The following is a 24,602-nucleotide window of genomic DNA, read 5'->3' on the forward strand; positions in this document are numbered from 1 at the left end:
GATTACATAGAAATAAACAGGGCTGTTTAAAATCCTGTCCTCAGAATGAAAGTGCTAAGTACCTGCATAGCAAAAATGGGATATTTTATTTTGAGTACTTCCTAGATTTAAATATCTTCCTTATTCGTGGAATTTTACCTTAACTTTCGACTCGTGCTACATTCGTGCTTCTGTAACTATGACTGAGTTCCGAGACTGTGACTCTAGGTGCGTTTTAGTTTAGCTGTCTGAGAATCTTGTGACTTACATTTGCTCTGACCTTGGCTCGTCACGCATTCCACTCCCAACACTACTATTTAGCTGCGTATTAGCGGATCTATATGGATTATCCGTCCCACGGAATACGACTTGAATTTCCAAACTTGTCCATGCTTAGATTTCAGGTACATTAGGAGTGTATTAATGCCCTAATTCTAAGTGGTGTTAGGCTACGCCTAGACTTTATTGCAACTTGTTGAGCAGGGCTGTAGGGCGGGGCGCGAAATTTGAGGCCTTCTACAGCGATGAGCATGTGTTTTATGCGTGACGATTAGTCGGTATAGAGAACGAAAGCGAAAAAACAAGGGCAAAACTTACACATTATTTGGTCTTTCCCTTGCATTATGCATAATGCAAACGCACCATAATCTTACCCTTAAATACTAGGCTATCGATATGACGGCGGGTTTACCTGCGTAATCCCCTTTCGATAAGGGATTGTCCCAGGACAGCCACTTGTCAAGGGCAGCAGCCGGTTTACAAAGAACGCAATGAGACAAACTTCGAGAGAAACGTTCTCACTGAGTGCTCTTATCCATATCGTCGTGATCTTGGCTTCTGTGAGTCAGGGTCCCCGAGTTTCACCCTGCAGGAATCGCACGCGATTCGGGAATGAGTATTTAAATGTCTGGACTACATGGCTCAAAAGCTCTCGCGAAGCTGATTTCATCCACTTTTCTGTCAGTCTTTGTACACGCTTTGCATGGCGGACACGACAACCTGTGATATGTCTTGTACGGTAATGTTCATAACAGGGACCTTATTCATGATTTAGGTGCACCAATGATCCTTGATCCCCGCGTTTGCGCACCTGCGATGGGAAGGGCCCAACTTATCGGACAAGCTTTGTCCCCTGTTTGTCCCACTCATCCGCCAAGGGTAGGATCCTTTTTAATCTTGAACAGCAATTTATACAAAACCCTAAGCCTAACCCTAATCCCTGTGGGCCAGAGTACAGATGTTTACCATTGCAAACTTGTGATTTTTCCTGTAAGTTCTGAACAGACTGCGTAATTAAAGGCCACGTTATGAATGACGACATGCAAACTGTAAACACAATGAAAAGAGATTACGCATGTAAAATGGCGACAACTCTTACCCACCCGCCGTCATATCGATAGCCTGATACACATTTTTTATAAGAACCTTTTTATTAGAACGTCCAGGCTGAGATCTCACCAAATTTTAAGAACATGCTTATTAGTCTGATGTGTTCGAAAATGAGTTTTTTAAAACTCATTTTCGAACAGGAAAAAACATGCTTTTAAGCATGTTTTTTCCTGTTTGTGCTGTACAAGACCCGAAATGATCCCAGGACCCGAAACGATCCCCTAAAGAACCCCAACTGATCACAGGACCCGAAATGATCCCCAGAAGTCCCCGAAATGAATCCCAAGGAATTGCAGTAATGGACAAACAAAAGGAATGTGGAAGGATTGGCGGCTCAAATGGCTCCAAATATGAAACATTTTAGCGTTATCTGTGTTACTATCAGTAAATTTACATTAACTAAAACCATAGTATTAAGATTTTAATATACGACTGCGCGGGAAATAGAGTGTCTGAGTCAGAAATTGTGGTCTAATAACAATTCCCGTGATAGTAATTTGAAGAACCAGACGTGAATAAATTATTTATACATAACCAGACATAAAAGAAAGTCTCCGCAGATAAGACGGGTTAACTTCTTCTATAGAGAATGGTACATTTTTGCGATTATGTTTCTCTGAATAAAAAAGATTAATGCAAAATATAGAATTGAGCTATATACCGAGATTTATTTTGCAATTATATTTATGACATAAGCTAAATCCAATGTATAATTGGTACCTGCGAAATAGAAGGTTAACCTATATACCGAGGTTGTATTTTGCAATTATGTTTTTTTGACATGACTGCGAAATATAGAACTCACCCTTATACCGTGGTTGGGTTTTGCAATTATGTTTTTGACATAACTGCGAAATTGAGAGTTCATTCTATGCGCTGAGGTAGATTTTTGCAATTATGTTTTGACATTACTGCAAAATTGAGAGTTCACCCTATATTCGGAGGTTGGGGTTTGCGATTATGTTTTTGACATAGAGTTCACCCTATATACGGTACCCTGGTTCCAGAGATCAGTGTGATTCTGGTTCCTTATTCGCAGTTCCTTATTCGTCTGTTTCCTTATTCGTTCAGTTCCTTATTCAAATCCGGAGGGGTACTTACATGATACATTTTAATTCGAGTTGAAACAGTATTTAGACATTACAGTTTACTCAGAATAAGTCCAACAGCATTTTTGTCGGATAATTCTAGTTGCATTCACGTTCTCTGCTGCTAAACGGAGCTGTGAACATGAGACTATCTGCTACAAAAGGTCAAATTACGCAATGCGTACAATCGCTTTCACAAATGAATCTAGGAAAAGAGAGGAAATCTGCCTCTCATCTAATAAATGTATTTGTATATTGGGCTTTCCTTCCAAACGCTTTAATATATCTAGAGGAGAAATATTCACGCTTTACTTGATTTGACCTTGCTAACAAAATTTGACAGATATTGCTTGTTGTCAATTAACACTTTGGCTACTAGATAAGGCTCTGATAAAACAAATAGATTAGTGCAGATAGGAAACTGTTCCTTATTCCAAGTTAGTTTTCGCGAATAAGGAAATGGAATCTCCCAACGTCCGATTTCGTTTTATGACTTATCCGAGTAAGGAATAGACTATGAAGAGGATTGTTAGTGTTTTCTTATCATTTCTCGATAAAGGAAATTTCGCAGTTATGCCAAAAACATAATTGCAAAACCCAACCTCCGTTTATGGGGTGAACCCTCAATTTCCCAGTTATGTCAAAAACATAATTGCAAAAATCTACCTCCGCATATAGGACGAACTCTCCGTTTTGTCATTCCATCTTCTCGGCCAAGCCTAAAATGTGTCGGTAAATAATCGCTCGTGTGGACATGGATTTCGTGCGTAGATTTTTAGGGGTGATGTTTACCGGAATCGAGATTTATAGTGTCAGAGTCATGTGTCGGAACTGCAAATGTTTAATTAAAGTTAAAGTGTGATGGAAGGTCAAAAGTTTGGTTGTTTTGAGCAAGGCTGTGCTATATTTATGTTGTATTCCTTTCAGTAGCATTTATTCTGTTTATGGGTTTACAGCTGGGGCAATGTAATAAATAGAAGTACTGTATTGGTAGTTAAGTTTTTTAAATCACGTTGTTTAGAAAGAGTCGCTGTAAACCCTTAATTATGCTTTAAGAATTGCAAGTAATTGCTTATGCTTTCCCTTTGTCCATTACTGCAATTCCTTGGGGTTGATTTCGGAGATCTCGGTATCATTTCGGGTCCCGGGATCAGTTGGGGTACTTTTGGGGATCATTTCGGGTCGTGGGATCGTTCTGGGATCATTTCTGGTCCTGTAGTCTCCTTCGCAGTCCCCAGCGGTCGGAGTCACAAAGCGCTCCCCGCCCGTACAGTGCGCTATTACTTCTCGAAGGTTGTGGTATGCAAAGCCATCGTAATACTCCTATCGGATATCCTTGATTTTAGTATCACCAAAACAAATAAGATTTATTCACGTAACTAAACTTAGAAAGAGATATCTAACTCTATTCATTTGACTACTTATAGTATTTCTAATCGTGACCTTGATGTGGGTCACACGATTAACTGCTTAAAATAACCCAAGAAAGCATAACTCGTTATTAGCCTTTTGGCCTTGTATTGGCTTACCCAACAGGGTTTTAATCTGACTAACGTCTGTGAAAAATCCCAAGAAAGCATAACAATACTTTCTAGTTTTCTTGAAAGGATCATCATCATTTTGTACGTGCGCTACTAAGCGCTATCGAGCAATACTAATGTGATCGTTGGGTTGTAAATTTGGCAGCTGGCCGTCCCTTATTCCCGCCTATTTGGTAACAATTCTGGTTTACCCCTCGAATAATCTATCATATATTACTGTTGAGCCTATAGGCTAGCCTGAGTTAACAGACCCACGCTCAAAATCTAAGTTTCGTCTGTTAATTAACTCGGGCTATCTACAGGCTGGGATCACTACACCTACTGTGAGGGCGCTGTCTTTACCTCTTTTACCACAAGTTTTTACCACTCTCCCCTTTCGCGCTCTTTTACAGAAATTTAGTTTTCCTGAATGATCACCTTAAGCATCAGCTTTCAGCTCTTTGACCTGTTCGTGCGCCTCTAATCTTTTATCGAGCAAATCTGAATTGTGATTTGGCTTGCCTTAAAACGAAAATTCTGGTACACTAATTTCAATCTCTACCGATAAAACTTTCGCTATACGTTCATTACCACCAACCAGTCTATTTCCTAATTCTAAGAAGGGCATCCTGCTTTACACATTATAAGAGCTTGTGGTGGATAGGCTTTTTAGATAGGCATGTATACAGTATGTACAGTCTTCAAGTTTATTCTGGTCTTTATGGCAGTGTAGCAATAGCTGTAGCTCGCCTGCTTGCGCAAATTAATTCATGTCATATGAGCACTTTTGTTAGTTTACAGGAATGAATTACATAACCTTTTTTTAGTGGGACACGTGAGGGGTACGTGAGGCAACATCAGTTAAGAGCATTTAATCTTCTTTAAATCATTATTTCACGGGGTTTTGTGAGAAGTATGTCAACTATGGGTTCAAGATGTTCAGGTATGCTGTTTAATGCAGGGCCGTAGCAGATGGTAGGGCACTGGGTGACAAAAATAAACTGCTACTATCATTATTTTTTTAAATTATTTCAGGAGAGGGAAAGGTAAAGTCTGCTAGCCATAACAGTCAATCGTAGCCAGGGGGAGGGCGTTTACCCTAGCTCGCAGTGGTACTGAATTTTTCTTCATTAAAGCTGACCTTCAGTCGAGCGTGAGTTTACTTTCGAACCCTCCCCTCCCCCCCCCCCTCTCCCCTCCCCTTGCTGTTGGAAAAATCGTGTAGCTGCAAACCCGGTGACTTAAAATTTCCCTTCCCATCAAATAACACAGAGATCTACTAAGGGGGGGGGGATAGGGGGGCATTTGAGATCCTTTTCGAGATACACTTTTTTAAATAATTGCATGCTTTTGCCGCGAAAAATAATAATATTGATTGGTCGTTTTTCTGAGTGAGAAAATTGTTTCCCGCTCCGATCTAATGTTTGAGAATACCCTAAATTACCTAAATTTAGGTCGTTAGAAAACGGCGTCTGGAAATAAATGATATACATGTTGAACCCCTTTTTTAGTGTGCGATAAATATCTGATCATTGGGTTGTGTCATTTTAAATTGAGTGGCTGGTCGCTCCCAATTTCCGCCGTATTTCGCATTTACCCCTAATTCTTCGTTACATCTTTTGTATTTCATAATTTTAGTGCCGTTGTTGACTCTTTATAGCATCCTCTCCTTCCCTCTTTTATATGTAATCCGCCACTCATGACATATTTAATAGGTAAAATAATGTCAGTGAATGAATTGATATAGTGCGTAGGTCACCCCACTATGAGAGCACGGCACAGAACAAAACAGACCTAGAGAATAGCGAGACAATTGTCTTGTAGCATTCGGTAGCTAGATTACAAGGACGTGAAGTACTCTTTATGCTTATGGCTAAACATAGTGACATAGTTCGCCACTAATTGTAAAGACGTGAAGTATTCCTTATGCTTATGGCAAAACATATTTTGCCTCTAATTGTAAAGACGTGAACGATCCCTATGCCTGAGGCATATTGTAGTGTGACATAATTATTACGTCACAGGTTGTATAGACGTGAATATCGGAGTCACTGGTCAGTGTAATCGTGCGAGAGTACGAGGGCAATGTTTTGTTGTCGTTAAGTCTCTAACATTATTTAAACAATCTGTTGTGTTCTGAAAGAAGACATCTTAGGCGTGTTGCGTCTAGTTAAGTGTACTAATTTAGACACTCATCTGCCCTAGACGCTGGGAAGAAGACCTTGTCTGACGGGTTTCGTAAATACCTCCTTTAATACCCAGGTCAAATCTTGCAATTTTTCTAGACTCATATCGTGCGCAATCCAGCTACCCTGCTGTTATTTGCTACTATAGCCTGTGGCAAAGCACTGTCCTGCATTTCAGGGGTTACGCCTTCCACAGCGAGGGCGAAAACTCTGTTATCCCCCTCTGTGCACGCATAGGTGTGTTAAACTCTTAAATGGTAGGCAGGGTGAACAGCATTTTCCGCGCGGATATCCTCAGGATGTTGTCCCCGGGCAATCTGAATAGTCTCCTCGGCTGTGAGTCTTACCGGGTTCGCCGAGCTCGTTGAAGTACCTTGCTTTAAAGGTTTATGAGAAAGAACGTCCTATAAAGGCACTAGGTGAGCACAGTATCCACCTGGGGGGAAGGGAAGGGGTGGGATTGGAAAAGGGCAAGTCTGATTTCACTTTCACTTTACGATTTAAAGAAAGATTATTTGTATCTCAAGAAATAGATATAAAGATGATCTAACTTATAAAAAAAAGCTTTAGTGATGCTCACAATTTGTACAGCATTTGATAAGTCATTATCCGTAGCATATGTTCCCTGGATTCTAAAATCTGAGCCCTCAATTCCTAACCGTCCCTTAAAACCTCCTTGGTTTTCACCAGTTTTCAGGCGCAATCTATATTATGTTGTCAGACTGAGTTGTCACTGCGGATCAAACTTTTTTCAGATAAATTGATCGTGAGTCGCTCTAGACGATTAATCGATGTTCGAACTGTCTATCTAACTCCTTAGTGTTCAACTCGAAAGAACGACTTGGGTGAATATTGCTTCCAATTTTAACACTTGCAGTTATATGCTGATGATCATACTCTCTGCTCAGACTGTAGCAGGGGGTGGGCCATTGAAGGACGTGCCCATCCCCCCCTCCCCTCCCCTCACTATTAATCCCGACTCTATAGCCGCACTGCTGTGCCCCGATGCTCGCTACACGTGGTCTCCTTCGCAGCCGCGTGGGGCCTAGAGACTACACTACACGTGCTCGTGACCTTTATGGTATCGGTCGCCCTGTGGTATCCTCCCTGTCCCCCTGATATCAAGATATTCAAGGAATCTGCCCTCTCACCGAGACTCGGTATACAAGTCAAACCGGCCTTAACATCATGTGCTCTTTCCTTTTGCATATTTCTAAATGTAGTGTAGTTGGAGAAGCTGGGACTGATTTCTGTTGCTTATATTGAGGCTGACACTTAGATCTACATTAGACCTACATTATTTAAATATCTATTACAGGAAATCTTACTTCAGTGTACAGAGAAGCTCATTGAGTTTGTTACTCGCCACTTTAAGTGATTATTGTGACTTCCTCTTACAGTTAGCACTTCCCTTAGCAGCATCCTTCTCACAGCAAGTCATATAAATAGCTAAGAGTGCTGGAGCTACACTCAAGTGTAAAGGGTCTGTGTTTAAATCACTTTTGTGCATCTTGTAAGTGAGCCTCATGTTGACAGGTGCATTGCAGTCGTTTTCGGACTCGTTAACACCGCCACGCCCCTCTGAACCTCTGTGTCATTGCCATGACGTTAAAGAAGTCTAATCACTGAGCCGTTTTATGCTACCGCTTAATGCCGAGTCACACGAAGAATCCATTTTCAACGGTTGATTCAAGCGAGTAACCAAGATATTCTCAATCAAATATCGTCAATAACGTACCAGACTTCATTCGTAGATTGTTATTTTGAAGTTTCCTTGCGAAAAACCGCTGTTAGTTTCAATGAAGAACAATAACAAAGGAGTGGTTGATTGATGTCCTTTAACGGTGTTATGCCATTTGCCTTGTTGCATGCCCGTGCTGTGAATGTGAATGAGAGCGTTGCGTATACTCTAACGTGACATCTGTGATACTCTTACCCATCTCGCTTCTTCTTCCTTATGAAACCGGTGCAGTATTTTGCTGTGGCTGCAGTATTTCGATAGATATACGGTATACGCGCGATTTTTTATATCGTGACTTTGACGGCGTGCTGCTGTGGACACGACCATGTGTATCACGTGACTTTTCCGTGACATTTATATGAAAAGACGAAAATTTGGCAGAGTACCAGTTTTTGATCAATGACTTTGATATGCACTTGGCATTTCACAAGATATTATATCCCCAGTCTGCACTTATTTTACGTGTTCTTAACCTTTACTTAACCAGCCATTACAAGACGCGACCGAGTGTACCATGGTCCAGACGAGACGTGAGTGTTTGCTATTGCATTGATAGACATTGCTCTGTTCTATCGCTAGATTCTCGTAGCCTTGAAAGTCCTTATATCAATGTTTTGCGCCTGTTACATATTAGCGAACACGGCATATTGTATTGTACCTCAGTGGCATTCGTTGATTTGTTCACTGGTTTCGTTATTTGAGCAACCGCTGTCAAAACGTTTCCACGAAAAAAAAAATAGTCCGACCGTACTATAGACCGTACTATAGCAATAAAAAACGTTTGTTTTCTCTTTCTTATAACTCATGTCTAATAAGGTAGCTAGTATAACATCAAATAGTCAATGTTTATCTTATACGATCAAATTTCGAAGTTTTGTAAACAACGATTATATTGGTAGACATAAGAAACACAAAAGAAGGAAATGAATGGGTAATGGAGTGTTCAGACTAAACCTTTACTCTGTCTTCTCTAAATCCCATTCACATGGTTATGCTTTCATACGCGTACACTTCCAAAGCATTATACCAATCATATTCTGACTGACGTGCGTTTGAGATAGGAATAGTCCTCAGTCGCCTTCTCAAAAAAAAAAAAAAAAAACAGCTTTACCCCCTTGGTTAGAAAAAGCCCGAGGCAAACGGCTATCTCCTCGTACACGTTAGTCGGTACGGATGCTCAAAAGGCTGAGGGGCGAAGTTCTAAAACCGTCATAACGAGCGACCATCAAATACTTCCTTGCAGAAAACGTTCGCGTGATTCCAACTTCCCTCAATTACACGACCGCACGAGATGGAGCGGTAAACGGGACAAAGCACTGATCACGCTCTTGTGCAAACTCTCAGCTCGGCCTAAGATAAACTGGTAATTGGAAAAGTGTGTCGCAGAGGTCTGTTATGCTCGCATACTATGAACTATAATTGACTGACAAAAAAAAACAGACACATTCTCTAACCATTTCAACTATTGTAAACACGATCCCAAGCTTGACCTTTTTTACGAATTGCCAATGTCATATTGTCACTAATGGTGATGATTTTTGGAGTGGAGAACTTGCCTGACATCGCACTAAATTATTTCTATTGTTCTCTTTTTTTACTAGCTGTTTAATTAGGGACACTTCCTTTTTGCCCCATACCTGTCAATCTCTAAATACTCGAGTATGCATGTACCAATGTGAACCACATTTTTTACATTTTTCGTCATCCTTATCTCTCTCCACGTCTAACTGGAACTACTTTTATCATTATCCCTCAACCAATCCAATTCCATTTCATATACACTTCTATTTCACATTCTATCAATTGCTACAAAGACGGTTATTTATAATGCTAATAGTACCACTTATGTAATTTTAGCATTTGTTAGAATTAGAAGGAGCTGGAAACGATTTTAAGCTCATCATCATCCAGATAGTGCACAGACCTGGCCTAAAGGAATCCGGGCTCCTTTTATCGCCTTGGGCCTATTTGTCATACAAGAAACAATTACAATCGGGATTAACGACACATTCGGTAAAGTAATCCCATAATCAGGCACGCTTATAATACGCGGCTTATAGTCCACGAACGCTCAGCATTTGCAACTGCGACAAGAAATATACACGAATGAATGTCGCTGGTGAGAATGTTAATTGTGAAATATTTGAAAGCAGTTCCGATACTGGTGCAAATGACGTCCAGGTTTCCCACTGAGCTGATGCCTCTTGTGCATATGTGCATGTTTTGGGTAACGGTTCAGGGCTGTATTGAGGTGGCAACTGATGTTCGAGGGTTTGTGGTGCACGCTTGTTTATACGTGAAGGTATCGAGCTGAAGTCACGCAATTTGTAACGCAATTTAACGTGACGAGGCCTCGAGGCCGAGGTACCCCTGCTACTCAGGCTACTTGAAGCGTGATCCCTCCCGACAGGCAAAATCCTTCACTGTAAACATATGCTCTGACATCAAAAAAATATATATTCTTTTTATTGGTAAATGTTTGTCAACTGTACGTGCATGTGCTTGTAATTGTCTCTTCATATGTTCGCCTGGGTGGAGACTTCTTTTAAATTCAATAACACATCAAGAGCATTTGAAGGGGCCATCTTGTCCTTTCCACAATGTATCGTTTTCCAATTTCTGAACAATGCTTGTTATCCCCTCCCCCTCCCCCTCCCTAAGTTTTATTGCGCCCGAAAATCGGCGCTAATTCAATGAACTGGACTTGAAATTTGAAAATATAATATTCTGTGGAACAATGAAGTGTTGATCAGTATCATTTATAAGTCTGAACTTTAGAAGCACACTAGCATACACACATTGGCACCAGTCGGGCCAAGACGGGACGCTAGCACAGTCTATTACCCGTGCAGTTCGGCAACCATGGACAGCTGTTTCGTCCTTATTAGGACTCGTCAGCATGGCATAGCCGGTTTGCCTCAGTTAAACTTCATCGGCAAAAAAACTGCAGGGCGACTTCGACTCGAGCGAAGTGCTTTAAACCACAGCTTAGATCCATGTGGGATCTAGAGCTGCGACCGGGCTAGCGTGATGCCAATTGTGCGGATCACGCATGCGACCTTTGCTAGTCTAAAACTCCGTCGGATAGCCAAACTATCCTTGCGAGTATGTATACATAAATGTGAACTTTAGAAGCACACTAGCATACACACATTGGCACCAGTCGGGCCAAGACGGGACGCTAGCACAGTCTATTACCCGTGCAGTTCGGCAACCATGGACAGCTGTTTCGTCCTTATTAGGACTCGTCAGCATGGCATAGCCGGTTTGCCTCAGTTAAACTTCATCGGCAAAAAAACTGCAGGGCGACTTCGACTCGAGCGAAGTGCTTTAAACCACAGCTTAGATCCATGTGGGATCTAGAGCTGCGACCGGGCTAGCGTGATGCCAATTGTGCGGATCACGCATGCGACCTTTGCTAGTCTAAAACTCCGTCGGATAGCCAAACTATCCTTGCGAGTATGTATACATAAATGTGAACTTTAGAAGCACACTAGCATACACACATTGGCACCAGTCGGGCCAAGACGGGACGCTAGCACAGTCTATTACCCGTGCAGTTCGGCAACCATGGACAGCTGTTTCGTCCTTATTAGGACTCGTCAGCATGGCATAGCCGGTTTGCCTCAGTTAAACTTCATCGGCAAAAAAACTGCAGGGCGACTTCGACTCGAGCGAAGTGCTTTAAACCACAGCTTAGATCCATGTGGGATCTAGAGCTGCGACCGGGCTAGCGTGATGCCAATTGTGCGGATCACGCATGCGACCTTTGCTAGTCTAAAACTCCGTCGGATAGCCAAACTATCCTTGCGAGTATGTATACATAAATGTGAACTTTAGAAGCACACTAGCATACACACATTGGCACCAGTCGGGCCAAGACGGGACGCTAGCACAGTCTATTACCCGTGCAGTTCGGCAACCATGGACAGCTGTTTCGTCCTTATTAGGACTCGTCAGCATGGCATAGCCGGTTTGCCTCAGTTAAACTTCATCGGCAAAAAAACTGCAGGGCGACTTCGACTCGAGCGAAGTGCTTTAAACCACAGCTTAGATCCATGTGGGATCTAGAGCTGCGACCGGGCTAGCGTGATGCCAATTGTGCGGATCACGCATGCGACCTTTGCTAGTCTAAAACTCCGTCGGATAGCCAAACTATCCTTGCGAGTATGTATACATAAATGTGAACTTTAGAAGCACACTAGCATACACACATTGGCACCAGTCGGGCCAAGACGGGACGCTAGCACAGTCTATTACCCGTGCAGTTCGGCAACCATGGACAGCTGTTTCGTCCTTATTAGGACTCGTCAGCATGGCATAGCCGGTTTGCCTCAGTTAAACTTCATCGGCAAAAAAACTGCAGGGCGACTTCGACTCGAGCGAAGTGCTTTAAACCACAGCTTAGATCCATGTGGGATCTAGAGCTGCGACCGGGCTAGCGTGATGCCAATTGTGCGGATCACGCATGCGACCTTTGCTAGTCTAAAACTCCGTCGGATAGCCAAACTATCCTTGCGAGTATGTATACATAAATGTGAACTTTAGAAGCACACTAGCATACACACATTGGCACCAGTCGGGCCAAGACGGGACGCTAGCACAGTCTATTACCCGTGCAGTTCGGCAACCATGGACAGCTGTTTCGTCCTTATTAGGACTCGTCAGCATGGCATAGCCGGTTTGCCTCAGTTAAACTTCATCGGCAAAAAAACTGCAGGGCGACTTCGACTCGAGCGAAGTGCTTTAAACCACAGCTTAGATCCATGTGGGATCTAGAGCTGCGACCGGGCTAGCGTGATGCCAATTGTGCGGATCACGCATGCGACCTTTGCTAGTCTAAAACTCCGTCGGATAGCCAAACTATCCTTGCGAGTATGTATACATAAATGTGAACTTTAGAAGCACACTAGCATACACACATTGGCACCAGTCGGGCCAAGACGGGACGCTAGCACAGTCTATTACCCGTGCAGTTCGGCAACCATGGACAGCTGTTTCGTCCTTATTAGGACTCGTCAGCATGGCATAGCCGGTTTGCCTCAGTTAAACTTCATCGGCAAAAAAACTGCAGGGCGACTTCGACTCGAGCGAAGTGCTTTAAACCACAGCTTAGATCCATGTGGGATCTAGAGCTGCGACCGGGCTAGCGTGATGCCAATTGTGCGGATCACGCATGCGACCTTTGCTAGTCTAAAACTCCGTCGGATAGCCAAACTATCCTTGCGAGTATGTATACATAAATGTGAACTTTAGAAGCACACTAGCATACACACATTGGCACCAGTCGGGCCAAGACGGGACGCTAGCACAGTCTATTACCCGTGCAGTTCGGCAACCATGGACAGCTGTTTCGTCCTTATTAGGACTCGTCAGCATGGCATAGCCGGTTTGCCTCAGTTAAACTTCATCGGCAAAAAAACTGCAGGGCGACTTCGACTCGAGCGAAGTGCTTTAAACCACAGCTTAGATCCATGTGGGATCTAGAGCTGCGACCGGGCTAGCGTGATGCCAATTGTGCGGATCACGCATGCGACCTTTGCTAGTCTAAAACTCCGTCGGATAGCCAAACTATCCTTGCGAGTATGTATACATAAATGTGAACTTTAGAAGCACACTAGCATACACACATTGGCACCAGTCGGGCCAAGACGGGACGCTAGCACAGTCTATTACCCGTGCAGTTCGGCAACCATGGACAGCTGTTTCGTCCTTATTAGGACTCGTCAGCATGGCATAGCCGGTTTGCCTCAGTTAAACTTCATCGGCAAAAAAACTGCAGGGCGACTTCGACTCGAGCGAAGTGCTTTAAACCACAGCTTAGATCCATGTGGGATCTAGAGCTGCGACCGGGCTAGCGTGATGCCAATTGTGCGGATCACGCATGCGACCTTTGCTAGTCTAAAACTCCGTCGGATAGCCAAACTATCCTTGCGAGTATGTATACATAAATGTGAACTTTAGAAGCACACTAGCATACACACATTGGCACCAGTCGGGCCAAGACGGGACGCTAGCACAGTCTATTACCCGTGCAGTTCGGCAACCATGGACAGCTGTTTCGTCCTTATTAGGACTCGTCAGCATGGCATAGCCGGTTTGCCTCAGTTAAACTTCATCGGCAAAAAAACTGCAGGGCGACTTCGACTCGAGCGAAGTGCTTTAAACCACAGCTTAGATCCATGTGGGATCTAGAGCTGCGACCGGGCTAGCGTGATGCCAATTGTGCGGATCACGCATGCGACCTTTGCTAGTCTAAAACTCCGTCGGATAGCCAAACTATCCTTGCGAGTATGTATACATAAATGTGAACTTTAGAAGCACACTAGCATACACACATTGGCACCAGTCGGGCCAAGACGGGACGCTAGCACAGTCTATTACCCGTGCAGTTTGGCTATCCGACGGAGTTTTAGACTAGCAAAGGTCGCATGCGTGATCCGCACAATTGGCATCACGCTAGCCCGGTCGCAGCTCTAGATCCCACATGGATCTAAGCTGTGGTTTAAAGCACTTCGCTCGAGTCGAAGTCGCCCTGCAGTTTTTTTGCCGATGAAGTTTAACTGAGGCAAACCGGCTATGCCATGCTGACGAGTCCTAATAAGGACGAAACAGCTGTCCATGGTTGCCGAACTGCACGGGTAATAGACTGTGCTAGCGTCCCGTCTTGGCCCGACTGGTGCCAATGTGTGTATGCTAGTGTGCTTCTAAAGTTCACATTTATGTATACATACTCGCAAGGATAGTTTGGCTATCCGACGGAGTTTTAGACTAGCAAAGGTCGCATGCGTGATCCGCACAATTGGCATCACGCTAGCCCGGTCGCAGCTCTAGATCCCACATGGATCTAAGCTGTGGTTTAAAGCACTTCGCTCGAGTCGAAGTCGCCCTGCAGTTTTTTTGCCGATGAAGTTTAACTGAGGCAAACCGGCTATGCCATGCTGACGAGTCCTAATAAGGACGAAACAGCTGTCCATGGTTGCCGAACTGCACGGGTAATAGACTGTGCTAGCGTCCCGTCTTGGCCCGACTGGTGCCAATGTGTGTATGCTAGTGTGCTTCTAAAGTTCACATTTATGTATACATACTCGCAAGGATAGTTTGGCTATCCGACGGAGTTTTAGACTAGCAAAGGTCGCATGCGTGATCCGCACAATTGGCATCACGCTAGCCCGGTCGCAGCTCTAGATCCCACATGGATCTAAGCTGTGGTTTAAAGCACTTCGCTCGAGTCGAAGTCGCCCTGCAGTTTTTTTGCCGATGAAGTTTAACTGAGGCAAACCGGCTATGCCATGCTGACGAGTCCTAATAAGGACGAAACAGCTGTCCATGGTTGCCGAACTGCACGGGTAATAGACTGTGCTAGCGTCCCGTCTTGGCCCGACTGGTGCCAATGTGTGTATGCTAGTGTGCTTCTAAAGTTCACATTTATAAGTCACGCACGCCTCATTATGCGTTTATTCTTTTATCGCTATCTGTGTGGAATTTATTTGGTTTGCTCTACACCCCCGCGTAAAGCAGCGTTGTTTATCTCGAGTCCATTAACTTAAAATCTTTATCCTGCGGAAGATTCAAACGGCAGTCAATACTAGCCTATTGACAACCCTCACTTACTCATCCGCTCATTACGCAAAGTGACTCGCCATGCTATTGGTGTTGATTTAAAAGTGGCTAAGCTATGTCGTTCATGAAACCCAATCGGCGCCCTCTCGACCCCCGGCTATTTATATACAGTATCCGCTCCATTCCTTTGTGTCATCGTCTGGTATATAAAGGGGGGTTCGAAGTAGCGAGCCTCAGTTGAGACAGCAAAGCATATGAGCACGGGTAAAAACGCTGTAACTACACAGACGTATAGGGTAGCTTTGGTCATCAGAGTTCCTGTTTTCTTGTTACACTACACCTACAGAGGATTTGTCAAAATGAGAAGCGACCTTAGGAGGCTTTGGGGAGTCATTAGCGGGAAAAGATATGCTGAGGAGCCAATACATCATCGGAAACGCTCCCGTTCGCTTCCACGAACTAACGTATTCGGCACACTGAACGGGCTTGGAAGCCCTCCTCCACCAAGAGATAATCGAATCGACGAGTACGCAGAATTCACGAAAAGTCAGAAGTCTTTCACCTTTCCTAGGCGATCCAAGCAAAAAGTGCGTCCAAAGATCCCGGGCCGGCAAAGGAGTATTTCAGTTTGTATTGAGGTTATGGACCAAATCGACAGCGCTGCACTGTCAAATTACCACAAGGACTTACGTCGCGGGTCGGTCACTAAATTAAAGAGATTTGAAGTCGATCTGGACGATTCAATCAAAGAAGGAGAGGCTCTAGATATCGATGAACTCAAACGCGTCTTGACTTCATTCCCGGACTCCGACTTGGAGACGGATGGGGGACTTATGTCGACAACTTTGTGTTCCACCGAGCTGTGAAGCGCGTTAAAAGCGTAAACTTCATCACTAAAAAGCCAAAAATGACGGCTTTATGGCTGGAAACGCCAATTTAAGGAGTCATGACTCGACTCGGAAAGCGAGAGAGAGCCAGAGTAACTCGCGCGGTAAGAGGATGCAGAGGTATTCATGCCGTCGCGTTATTGTTGACTTCCTTCGTCTGCGACGACAAAACGACAAGAAGGACGCCGGCACGCTAGCATCGCCATCCCCGCAGAGGAAACACGAATGTTATATCTACCTCAAAACTTCAAGAAAAAGCGTAAAAGTCCGCTTTCAGCAATAACCGAGATATTGACATGTCCTACTTATCTTATTCTGCTGGGCAGTCAAATTAGTAGTTAGACAATCGTCCGATCATGGGACGTCCGGGTGATAATCTGTGGACTGAGGAAAAAAGCGAACATTAGGTACAGCCGGTAGAGAGGAGAAGCGTTTTTCAAGGATCTTACGTAATGAAAATAACAGGATAATGTCTGTATTGCACTTGACATTAAAATGTAAATATTTATTTTTCTTTGCCTTAAGCCAGCGGTAAACTCTGCTGCACAAAGTCAACATCAATTAACAGAGCCATTCAATGTTAAATAACACGGCCGTATCCTTTGTTATTACCGGTCTTTCGAGAAGAAATCTTGAATGTGAACGCTAGATTTCAGTGACGAGCTCAATCGTGTAGGTAATTAGTGGGAAGGGTTGTTTGATAACGATAGGATAACGACTAGGTGACAAGCTCAAGATGCTTATCACAGAACTGTAATTTACCTGTATTTTCATGAAAACAGTCACGAAATCTAACGACTGTAAGATAAGTGTGTTATTTTACTTGTGAAGCCATTGGAAGGCACTTTTATTTAAACGAATTTGTACAAAACAAGGATTAAAGTATCCTAGAGTGGTTTGTTGTATGTTTTTCATCGCTGCGCACGCATCAATTTTAGAGTGACGCCTTAGAGCAAGAAAAGTTCCCCGAACGGCTTTTCCTTACCCGATACATTTAAGACAGCTAACAAAAATATTTGCAATAATCTCCCTACTACTTTCTCAGCCTCTTTCCTTCTTAGTTCATTTGCTACCCGCGTATTGCGTGCAGTTGCCGGATGCCTAAATCTACTTACAGCCATTCCATACTTGGCCCCTAATTGCCTTAGAATGTCTGTTGGACTCATGAGCTCGCCTGGATTACATTCCATCGCACTTATGGTGCCAGTATGTCTACCGTAAAGCGAAACCTTACTTTGAGGGATTTCGACTATTCCCAGCTTGCAAATACATCTCTCTTCTTTGTATTATTGTCTGTGTTTGTTCCTCGCTAAGGAAGTTTAGCCTTTTGTTGTCTCCGCTTGGGTTTTTTGGGTTTTCTCGGACGCGGATGGCACTCATGGATAAGCATTGTGTTCTCTAGCGCCGCAGGATGTGGGTAGCCTAGTGGTATTTGTTTTTTTGGAGACTTTTATAACCCTCTATTCTGAGATGGGATTTGGGCTATTTGTACAAGTCGAATTGATATCGTAATATAGTTACACACTCGAAGATCGACAATAGACTCTTAACCCTCTTTTCTGAGATGGGATTTGAACTGTCGAATTGATGTCATAATATAGTGGCACAACACTCGAAGAATAGACGATTCGTAAAATAGTAAAAGGAGTAAAAGGCATTACAACACAGAGCAAACGTATAAGATAAATTGGACAAACTTTCGTTCTCTAATTAACATTAAGAAAACAACAAAAACATCATCATCATCATCAACAGACAGCAACATGTTACTACAATAACTAGAGCTGTAACATACGAAAACGACGACGTCCAATCGAGACCATAATACATTGTTTTAAAATTCAAAACGAAAATAACAGAATTAAGAATAAGCGGGAAAAAAAGAAAATAAACAAAACCCTGGAAGCTTCCCTATAGCTTAAGTATGAAGAACTTAACAATGTTAGAGAATGTCATGTAAATATAGCTAACCTATGATTTTACTTGGAATAATTATCCGACTGGCGGGAGTTGCGCAGAAGGTCAAATGCTCGTTTCCTTTCGATAGAGTTTAACCATTATCAACTCGTCATAAGTAGGAATTGAAGGATATATACTTGGCTGTTATCCAAAAAAAAAAACATTTTCCTGTGTGCATCATTTTAATAATATGTTACAAAAAAGGCGTTTGTTGATGCAATGGAAGCCCTAGCCAAAACTCTCAAAAGACTAGCCTGTAGGCTATACACGGGTTTTAACTTCAGGCTGTGCAAGTGAACTTGGTGTAAAACAAAAGATAATTATAAATCAATAAACCCCTGATGAGAGGAAATGACAGCAAGAAATGCTTGTAGCTCAACCTTTAACACCGTATGGATATGGTCAGCAGCATGTTGTATTTTATTACTACATGCGTTATGCGGTTTATTCTCACTCTTCCTTACACATGAACTAACCCCCCCACCCCCATCCCAATCCCCGGGACTGACCATTCGATCTTTTTCCAGTTATTGCTTGCTCGATTTTTTAGGGGCTGAACTTTGCTTGATTCAAATTTGTTTAAGAGGGGGGGATCAGACATTCCCTAGTATTTTCCTGTTGTCACCAAAAACATGCTATCAGTAACTAGAAACGCAAGGTTAATTGAATAACAAGTTGTAATAAGAGAAGACGCAAAGTAGCTCGTACAAAGCTCGTACTAAGATCCATCCCTCGTTTTTTTTTTTGTTTTTTTTTTTCAGTAACGCACGCGTTGGAAGGTAACGGTTTGGAGCATTATATCAATTATCCCTAATCAGTGCCTTACTAAATGAACCCTACTAAATTACACTGGTGTTCGCCCTATGTGTATGCTGATTCAAGACAGCGTATAGCTTTTCCCTTGAGCATAAGTGATATTTACGTGACTCCAATAAGTTTTCTGACGTCAAATGTCTCATATCAAACATATTCCCCACGGATAGTGTCCTTCGTTCGCTGTGCCTTATATGGTCATATATGCCCATATTTAGAAGTACTGGAGTTTCCCCTTTCGCGCTTCTCCAACAAACATGGCGGCAAACACTGATTCCCTAAAGACTCGTAGTGGAAGAATTATAAAGAAACCGGATCGCTTGGTCAAATATTTAGACCATTCCTCAGTTGATACGTACGTGAAAGAAGAGAAAGAGGAAGAAGAAAAAGTCTGGGAGATAGAGAGAGTTTTAAACGTTGAGGGAGACTATGCCTTTGTGAAATGGAAAGGCTACAGCGATAGATATAATTCTACGGTTTCTCTTTCATTGAATCCGCAGTTGTCATGCTATTTAGCCGTGAATGCTGGGAACCCCGACAGTAGTGAGGTAGCAAGAGAAAAGCTTCCCATTCTTTGCTCCGAGGATAAGGAATTGTGGCTGATTCGACATGCACTGTTCGATGAGCTCCAATTTCGTACACCCGAGAATGACACGGGACTCATTCGGAGAGTACAAGTGAAAGTCCCACTTTCAAAGGGGGGTTTTTCCGCTTTGTTTGGTAAAGGGACATTTTCTTTTGCTACCTCACGAAAGCTGGATTTTTCAGGGACCCGTAATATTCGGTTCCCGTGCACTGCTGTCGAGTTTGGCACCGTTATTGGTACGGAGTTTATGGCTCGGCAACTGCCAGATTCGAGTACAATATGTGAAGTTGACTCATCTTCGAAGATGTGGATATCATGAGGATACGAGCTAAGGATTAATTATGATCATAGTTCGTGCCCCCGTTGTACTTACATCTCTGAATATGGGTCAGAGGAAGAAAGGCCTAGTATGTGTCGACCGCTAGAGCGCAAGTATCCCCCGCTGAGCTTTTTGGAGATCAGCTTCGTACGGCGTAGACGGAATATGCTTCACAACTATGGCTCGGTAAGTTAAAATCTCTCTATATAAACTAATTGTTGACATCTGTTTCAACCGATTTCACTGTATTTCCAGTCGAAAATAAAGAGGGGGAATTTAGATCCAGGGAATGATACAGATTGTTTTGATGGTTTTAATGCCTTTATATAATAATGTGGGTACAAATAGTTATACAAGTTATAAATAGTGATATTTACAACAGTAATAAATAGCACCAAAAATATAATAAATAAATAAATACATTTTTTCTTTGTCTTCACTGCTTTTGATATTTTCTCTTGACCCTTTCCAAATTATTTTCCCTACTGAACAGTTTTCTGTTTTCCCTCTCCATGATCTATAGAGATAAAAATACACAGTTGTAGCAAGCGATTAGTCTAGATAACATGACGTTTTTTTCACTTGGAATTACCTGTACAGTGTAGTTGCTATTTTTCCCCCCTTTCTGGCTACCCCTGTGGAATGTCTTGTTCTGCATGTGGTTTTTCTTTTCCACTGTCTGGCAATTGAACTGGTGGATCGTGCCATGAATCTCCAAAAATTGGGGGACATGATAAACAAGAACTGTAGAGAAAAAAATGCATAAAATTACTTGGTCTCGGAGATCCCAAGTCAATTAAGGAATCTCATTTTAATCTTACCATGTATATATGGAATTACATCCTGTGGAGAGATAAAAGAAAGCACAATTAAAATAATATATCTACTTGTTATTTTTTCAGTGACATATGATCAAATGAGGCTTGTGTCCTGCCAGTTCAACTAACCACAGGGATGTAGAATTACCTCATCAAACGTGGCCTTTCTAAATTTGGTTCCCCATTGGCGGGCCTTTTCTTGAAAAGCATCTGCTCGAAGATATGCTTCATCTCCAGGATTTGCCCCAAGAGCATCAGTGAGGACCATCAAACTTTTCCACACTTGTGTCAGCTCTGATATGCTAAGAACTGTTTTCTCACAAGTGGGAGTGGACGATGGCTACAAAACACAAAGCAATTGTTAAATTAGCTTTATACACAGTAGTATCCTGGGTGTGCTGGTCTTTTTTATAATGAAAATAAAAATCATACCTCAAACACTATGTTGTTGCGGTCAAGATGATCCTTGAGTGTGGCACGTAGGAAGTCCTTGGTGCCTGTCGACCTCAGATGGAACTTCCTACATTCCTCCACTAGCTGGGCTTTGGTCAGACAGTCAAGGCTGGTGATGGACTTGTTCTCCATGTCTCCTAGGAAGGCATGGATATCAAGCCCCCTAATGATAGTTTCCAAATCATCACCTTTATAAGGAAAAGAGGATTCAAAGAAAATAAATAACGAAACTTTATAGTAATTTCATATTAGTTTCAGTTATTATAACAGTCTTTTCTATTAGTCAGTTATTTACTTACAATCCAAAGAGCTCCACTTGGTTGTGGTTTTGCCACTGTCATCCTGGACATCATAGAAACAAAACCTCACACCTGCAAATACAATATGGCAAGAAAACAAAATGATAATCACCATAAGACATCCCATATACCCATTTACCCTATACATGAAATTTTTATTTACCCAAAGCTTCTATTGCTTCTTCCATGGCTTTTTTAACATTCTGCTCTATAGCCCAGCAAGCAACCTAGAAGTTTAATATATACCAGGAACTTTTTTAAAAAATGGCTCAATGGAGATTTGAATTTGTTAAATAAGCATAATTTTACCTGGTTGAGAAGTTTTCCCATGATCCTCAATTTGAGGTGCAGGGTGTCGGGTATGACCTTGGTAAATTCAATGTCCACGAGAGGTAAACATTGAACTCCCTTGGCATTTGGACACCCAACACGTGCACGGCACTGGTTTAAGGTTCTGGTTATGGGCCATTGTGGGACTGAAATTTTTATCAAATTTATCTAGTTATTTATAATATAGCTGACAATGGAATAATTCATAAAAACAAAAATCATTTAATTCATTACATAACATTCATTATATAAGTAACAAAATTAAAAAACTTACTAGAAAAGTCTCTGATCATCCTTTTGCTGCACTCACACCAAATGCAGAAGTACAAGGCACAGGGACTATTAATTCCGAGAATACACGCCATGAACTTCCAGTCAGCACACATCACCCTTAAAAAAGGGATAAAAGTTACATATGTCCTGTTTAATGCCAGATCATAAGATTATTGGTTGCAAAAAAAATGAAACCTACCAATCAATAGTGTATTCAAGGCCATTAACAAGAATGCCAGTTCTCCCTAGGGCCTTCATCTCATCAAAAACCCCTCTCAAGGTCGCCTTTAGGATGTCATATGACTCCTTGCCTATAATAAAAAGTGTTCACAGATATATGGCTTTAGTTGACTATATCATTAGGAAGATTTGTTCTCGCTTACAGCTGCAATAAATTAGCTGCAACCAACTCACCATCATATATAGATATACAATATTCCCTTTCTGGGCTTCTTTTAACAGAGTTTTCTGCTGGAAAGCAGAAGGTTGTCATAACACTCCCGAGTTTTTTGGTGGTTTTTCTACCATCACCAGAAAACCGAAGGGTTATAACATTGCCCCCTGCATTTCCAATGACATCTGAACTATAACTTAGAATGTCCTTGATGGATCTTGAACATCCTTTTGCATTCTGAAAGGAGAAACTTTGTTTAATGAATTATTGGGTTTGTACAGTATTTGCTTGTTTTAAAGGATGCAAAATGTGCTGTGCACAAAGCAAATCAGAATTAAGACTATCAACAGACTAACCCCTTCAAATTCTGTAATAGGAATGATTGCATTTTGAGCTTTTCTCTCTTTCTGTATCCCATACAGTGATGGCAAGCTGGACCCAGCTACCATCTTTAGCTCATGGTATGCTGAGTCAGAAACATCACCATCTTCTTTGGCCTGAGATTATAAAAATAATCTAAATATAGAAAAAATAAGAAACCTACAGTACTGTACATGTACTTCTATAATACCTACCTTGAGAGCTCTTTGGATCTTTTTATGGTCAATCTCCTCAGGCTCAACCCTCTCATTGAAATGTAGGGCAAAACTGACCATACCAACTTCAAGTTGAACCTAGAGATAAGGAAACATTGAAATGTAGGGCAAAACTGACCAACTTCAAGTTGAACCTAGAGATAAGGAAACATTTTATGATAAACAAATGCCATTATAACAGAATTGGTAAATTTAGGTTGTTTCCATGTGTACAAAAATTCTAAACAAACCTCAACAACTTTCCAATCTGTTGGAAGCTTCTCAAATTGCTTCTCAAGCCATTTTTTAATCTCTGACTTTTTGTGAAATTGAGCTTTTGGCTCAAGGTCACAAAAAGGCTTTCTCGGCTGAAGAAAGGGCTTTTTTTCCTTGCCTAGCTCCTTTCTCATGCCATCTCTCTCTTTGACAACATCAGCGAGTCGATGTTTTAGCTCTGACAGCTGATTCTCGAGCTCTTCGATTCTAGAGTCCCGAGAATCACACAGCCCGATTTCACGGACTTGAGGTAGCATGTAAGCCAATCTTTGTTTTTTCAATGGAGGACCTTGTGAAAAATTTGTCAAATACCCTTGCACCATCATTTTAGTAGATATCTATCATGAACAAGCAAACGAGACGACTAAACTTTTGAACCTCTTCCCGCCTAAGTTTACCGAGATTCTGCAAGATGATCCCCAAAAAACAACCCGTGAAGATTATCTAGATAAGAATTGCGCCAAAATTATACAAACAAAAAACGGAAATATTAGAAAGGAATACTTAGCTTCTCGTCCTTCGGGTGTTTCTGTACTCTTCAGCATCAGGATCACACAAGGACGTAGTCGATTAAAATACCTACGAGGGCTTTTTTCCACAAGTTAGGCTGGCAGAAGAAAGATCTAGCCCCTACAGGGGTATTTGATGAGAAAAATAGGTATTTTTCGCTTCTATAAGCAGAAATCTCAGGTTAAATAGCCCTGTTTTCCAAAAATAATCGCTCTTCGTCCGCCATCTTGGATAGCTCAGAGAAAACCCATTTGTAATTTGCCAGGTTACACAGCTCCTAGTCTCAGTCTCTAAAAAAGCGGCCGAGCGAGTTTGAATAACACCAAAAGTTTGATATGAAGAGTAATAACTGATTACTTGGCTAAAAGTGTAAGCCCTAGAAATCAAGATAACCTGTCTTACGTTTGTTGTTTGTCACGATAAAAATAAACCCTACACGCTTTTTCTCAATCGCCTTTTGCGAAATAAATAACATGTTTTTATCAGCGGCGTAGGCAGGATTTTTAACAGGAGGGGCCCCAAAAGGGACTTTCAATGAATTTTCTCCTGTATTTTAGATAATATCTCATACATTTACTGCATTTTTGGCTGCTAAAAGATGGGGGGGGCTCTTACTTATTATATCTTTCAACAAAAACATTCTC

General features: G+C 42.1%; 1 protein-coding gene across 3 annotated transcripts; it reads right to left on the reverse strand.

Annotated features, from left to right (window-relative positions):
- Positions 1–19,441: 19,441 nt before the first annotated feature.
- On the reverse strand, positions 19,442–24,294 carry LOC125561817. 3 transcript variants are annotated; one of them, XM_048726288.1, is made up of 13 exons: positions 23,173–24,293; positions 22,954–23,094; positions 22,618–22,834; positions 22,403–22,514; positions 22,205–22,320; positions 21,910–22,076; positions 21,764–21,827; positions 21,601–21,672; positions 21,281–21,489; positions 20,997–21,188; positions 20,852–20,873; positions 20,623–20,774; positions 19,442–19,784 (listed from the first exon to the last, which is right to left on the reverse strand). In XM_048726288.1, exons 1-13 carry the CDS (start codon positions 23,251–23,253, stop codon positions 19,638–19,640), a joined length of 1,692 nt encoding a protein of 563 aa, XP_048582245.1. In that variant the 5' UTR covers positions 23,254–24,293; the 3' UTR covers positions 19,442–19,637. The 3 variants fall into 3 exon arrangements, with proteins under 3 accessions (XP_048582245.1, XP_048582254.1, XP_048582250.1); XM_048726293.1 differs by lacking the exon at positions 19,442–19,784 and adding an exon at positions 20,330–20,547 and having other exon boundaries at positions 23,173–24,288; XM_048726297.1 differs by lacking the exon at positions 22,954–23,094 and having other exon boundaries at positions 23,173–24,294.
- Positions 24,295–24,602: the final 308 nt, after the last annotated feature.

The sequence above is a fragment of the Nematostella vectensis genome, chromosome 1, assembly GCF_932526225.1.
Source record: "Nematostella vectensis chromosome 1, jaNemVect1.1, whole genome shotgun sequence".
NCBI classification, from domain to species: Eukaryota; Metazoa; Cnidaria; class Anthozoa; order Actiniaria; family Edwardsiidae; genus Nematostella; species Nematostella vectensis.

What these genes read in the sequence shown, in the direction of transcription:
- LOC125561817 (XM_048726288.1), bottom strand. Translation starts at nt 23,253, where the DNA reads ATGGTCAGTTTTGCCCTACATTTCAATGAGAGGGTTGAGCCTGAGGAG. An exon ending in TTGTATATCTATATATGATG is followed by an intron (nt 22,515 to 22,617) that starts GTGAGTTGGTTG and finishes TTTTTATTATAG; the next exon opens with GCAAGGAGTCATATGACATC. An exon ending in TGGGAAAACTTCTCAACCAG is followed by an intron (nt 21,828 to 21,909) that starts GTAAAATTATGC and finishes TTAAACTTCTAG; the next exon opens with GTTGCTTGCTGGGCTATAGA.